Raw genomic sequence first — 4,511 nt, 5'->3', positions numbered from 1 at the left:
GGGGGCGGAGTCACATCTGTGTTGCCTGCCCTCTAGCTTAGCGCTACGTTGCTGCTGGGTTTTATCAACGCTGGGTGGGGGGGGGGTCACGTCTGTGTTGCCCGCCCGCTAGCTTAGCGTTACGTTGCTGCTGGTTTGTATCAACGCCGGGGGGAGGAGTTACGTCTGTGTTGCCCGCCCGCTAGCTTAGCGCTACATTGCTGTCGGTAATTGTCGACACGGGGGCGCAGAGTACGTAAGTAGCATTTTTACTAGCACGTTTGTATTGTGCCCCGTGCTACATCAATACCGACAGTTGTCGAGGGGTTGCTTGGTTCTGTTGACGGGGCGAGGCGCCCCGCTTGTATAATGGTAGGGGAAACGCTGCCGAAGGACCAAGCTATAAGCGGGTCACCCATGGAAAATGGCCAAAACAGAGTTGTAACTATGGAATATCTTCTATTTTTGTTCTACAACCAAACATTAGGTATGTTTACATGGACATAAGTAACCGGATCAAATGGCCAGTCGGAATAAAAGTGTGTCATGTAAACACTCCGTTCGGGTTATTTTTTGTGTATTCGGCGCGATCCGATATAATTTGCGATCAGAACGAAACGGGTGGTTTACGCCGATCCGTAACCCGATCGGTGCGCATGTAAACGCTTGATCTGTTCGTTTTTATCTGATCGTGAAAAACTGACCTGACTGCGCATGTGCGACTTTGCCATTTCCGCCTGGCTAACGCTAATAATATTAGCATGTCGGGGAAGTAAAACTGGTCGGTGAGCGACACAACATTTCTACTAGAAACTTTTAAAGAGCTCAAAATGATTTATATTACCTGTAGCTCAGTCAGGGAGTGCAATAACGTCTCCACCATCATTAAAACCTGTCGCGGGTCCATTTTGGGTGCTCAGATTTGTTTACGTTCACCCCGGAAGAAGAACTTCTTCTTCTGTGTTTTTTTTAAGGAGAGTTTACCACTCTGCGCATGTCAGTACTGCTGTTCAGAACTAAGCCCGCTGCATGTAAACGCTCGTCATGAACAGATTGTGCCCATGTAAACAATACATTTGAATTATTTAATCTGAAAAAATGTCAATACGGTCAAAAAATGTTGCGCATGTAAACATAGCTATTGCCAACATTTTTTGTGTACACGTTCTTTGGTGTGGGATGAGTAGAAATATTTAAATTCTGGTTTGTTGGTTTCTTGGTGCTGTTACGTTTAAAAAATGTTAACGATTTGATAAGTGTCATGTCTGTCAGAGATTTCTCTGATGTGCTGGTAAATTAATTTATGTAGACAACATCTATGATAATCTCATGGCAAGACATTAAGGATTAATCTCAGTTTCCAGCTGTAGTTGGGATGGCTCATTTTGGTCTTTATTTCTACAAATTTGTTGTCCTGTTTCCCTTCATTTTCTTCTCACTTATAATTGTTTCCATGTTTTTTAGGCTCAAACTGCTTCTGTAATTTAACTATTCATACATCAAAATGTTTAGCTCAATTGGGAATTGTGTGCTATGACCTCTGGTTTTTGTAACTTTATTTATTTATTTTTCATTTGAAATGTTGATATTTCTTTAATTTTCTCCTTTCATTCTGCAGATCTGCCTTTTCTTATTAGCGTATTTTCCGCCGTACACGTCTCACCGCCCTATAAGTCGCATCAGTCCAAATATGTCTAATAAAGTGGAAAAATCCATAAATACGTTGCTTCGCCGTGTAAGCCGCATCTATTATGCATCACCGCTGACAATCTGGAAACGTGGGCCGGTGTTGTGCCAAAAATCGATTGGCTGCAAAATGGCGGTCGCGGGAGCGTGCACGGAGGACTTTAACAAGAATTTAACAACATTAACACTTAAAACAATTATTTATTTGCTCGACTTTATAGCAAAAGTGTGTCTCCGTTGAACTTTACCTTAATAAATTCACTTTAATGGTCAAATCAGCTGTAGTTCACCTGGGCGCCGTGGCAAAATGCAGCTGATTTGACGTTTGTGATCAAGGTGGCTTGGTATGGCAAGCCAAGTGTGTCATTAATAGCCACTTTTACCTATTCATGAGCCACTTGGCTTGCCGTATTCGTCAAGGGCCCTCTAGTGGCTGAAAATGGTAGTGTTCAATATTTTCCATGTCAGAATGAATGAAATCGTCAGATCTCAGCCAAAAATTGAGTTATAAATATGGGGTGGGGGGGGCATAAATATGTTACTTTGTGTATAAGTCGCAGGCTAATTTATGCAAAAAAAACTGTGGCTTATATTTTGCTGCTTCGCACGTTTAGCTAGCTTTTTCCTATTCTTAGTCAGCATTTTTCCACCTTCAACTCTGAGCCAGTGTTGTGATCCCTTTAGCTTTTGTTTTAGCTCCACCAACTCAGTTTTAGCTTCTTCAGCCAACGTCAGCCGAGTCATTCGGCGTTCACTCTGCATTTCTCTGGTTTTCCCTCTTCCTGCCTGCAAACCGCCAACCCTCTCTTATCCTCTGCCTCCCACAGATCGCTCAGGCCTGACCTGCGTGGACAAGATCGAGAAGTGCCAGGAAACCTACCTGCTGGCGTTCGAGCACTACATCAACTACCGCAAGCATCACATTCCCCACTTCTGGCCCAAGCTGCTGATGAAGGTGACGGACCTGCGGATGATCGGGGCGTGCCACGCCAGCCGCTTCCTTCACATGAAGGTGGAGTGTCCCAACGAACTCTTCCCCCCGCTCTTCCTCGAGGTCTTCGAGGACCAGGAGGTGTGAAACGCAGTTGCCACCGCGTGATGGAAGAATAAAGTTCATGGGGGGAGACGGGCTGAGATGGAGGGAGAGCCTCGTCGCCGGGAATCTGTTGTTTCAAAACTGGAAATAACCGACAGGAAGAACACACCAGCAACGGGAGAGCGGAACAAACTGAGGAATTTGTTTCCTCCTCCACATCTTTCTCCTCCTTATACCCACTCCTGTTTAAATATTCGTGTGGGGGCCCTTCTGTCTAAGCACGATGTCTTATCCAGTAAGAGTTGTAGCCGTTTACCAAGACATGCAAACACACACGAAGGCACAGCTTGTTTCACCTCGTTCTTCAGGGCAGCGCTCTTTGTTTCGTTGCAGTGGTCAGACATGTTTTAACCCCCGTGTTTCCAGCGTCGTGGCCGACGTCACCTTTCAGTATTCTTTCTGAATAAGTGTTAAAGCGGTCGCTCAGAAAATGGCGGCACCGTTTCTCACGGTTCAGTCAGCGGACGCTTCGAGCTGACATTTCAGCGCAACGTGTCTCACATTTCTCCGGTTTACGTTCAGTCACTCAACTCAACCTGAGCCGTCACCGTCGTCGTTTGGAGCCGCTGCTTCTCTCAGATCCCGCTCAAACAGGTGCTATTTTTTTTAAAGGCTACTACGGTTTGACAAAACGTCTGCCTTTAAGAAGCGCGCAGACCTCGGCTCAAAATCTACCTTCATTTTTGTCATCGGACCGGTTCCTGTGACATACAACGCACGTGCACACACACACACGTATACATATGTGCAGACATGCCTCGTCTTTGCTTGTGCTGCCTGTGCCATTCTGTGAATGACAATGAAGCTCTTCTCTCTCCACGGAGTTAAATCACGGAAGAAAAGCAGAAGAAGAGACTGGAGGAGAGGAAACACGATGTAATGGCTGGACTGGGCAGGCCGAGGGTCGGGAGTAAATCTGTGCCCTCATAGCAGCAACAATCGACAAGAGAGCAAAGCTCAATTTGAAACCCTGTCTTTCTCCTTGTCTGAGACACACACACACACAGATATTAACATGAAAACACACAAGTTCACCTCAGAGTAACGTGAATGCCTCATTTTTACTGTACACACTGCACGGCGGTGTCAGTTTATGGCCCTAACCTGCAGGGTTACCGAGTCCTCTCATGGGCTCAGCTCAGTGTGGCCCCTCCAGGCTTCCATACACACTTGCCTTTTTTTGTTTTTCTTTTTGTTTTGTTTTTTTAAACCATGGGCGTCACTGAAAGCAGGCATATATGCCAAGAAGGCTACCATTTACCTCAAAATGGACACACCCAAGGGTGGGGCAGAGCGACTGCCCCACGGTGTCAGGCACTACCTCACCTCTGTGGACACAGGGCAGCTGCCCACAGCCAGACGTACACTATTCTTATGTAGACTAACACACAAACGTGCATAGGTTTTACGTGACTGCACACTTGTAGTCGTGAAAGATTAAACACTCGCAGAACGCACACACACATGTTCAGTTGTACCACTTGGTTCAGATGAAACCACGTTAAAGACAGGAGGGCCAACCATCCCCCCCTGCAAGGTTCTACCCCCTTCAGGGAATGGTACCCATTACGTTCAGGTCATCTCGTTTTCTGTTCTTTGGGACCAAGTGTCGTCTTTTTTTATTTGGACGTTGATCTGCCTGTTTCTGTAAAAACAGAAATGGACTCTGAAGCAGTGAAAGGACAGCATGGACACCCCACCCCCCCACGGTTGAGGCCGTCTTAGCGAGCAGTAAGAGGATGGACAGGAA

At 46.2% G+C, this 4,511-nt stretch overlaps 1 protein-coding gene across 1 annotated transcript in view; it reads left to right on the top strand.

Annotated features, from left to right (window-relative positions):
- The window catches only part of thrab (thyroid hormone receptor alpha b), a 103,877-nt gene extending 100,764 nt beyond the window's left edge, over positions 1-3,113 (top strand). The window contains exon 9 of the mRNA XM_037691596.1: positions 2,493-3,113. Within this exon, the coding sequence (XP_037547524.1) occupies positions 2,493-2,743 (251 nt within the window). The 3' untranslated portion in view covers positions 2,744-3,113. The remainder of the gene's footprint in view (positions 1-2,492) is intronic.
- The last annotated feature ends 1,398 nt before the right edge of the window (positions 3,114-4,511 follow it).

The sequence above is a fragment of the Nematolebias whitei genome, chromosome 17 (assembly GCF_014905685.2).
Source record: "Nematolebias whitei isolate Nwh7 chromosome 17, NemWhi1, whole genome shotgun sequence".
Classification (NCBI taxonomy): domain Eukaryota; kingdom Metazoa; phylum Chordata; class Actinopteri; order Cyprinodontiformes; family Rivulidae; genus Nematolebias; species Nematolebias whitei.
This window is presented reverse-complemented; position numbering and strand designations above follow the sequence as displayed.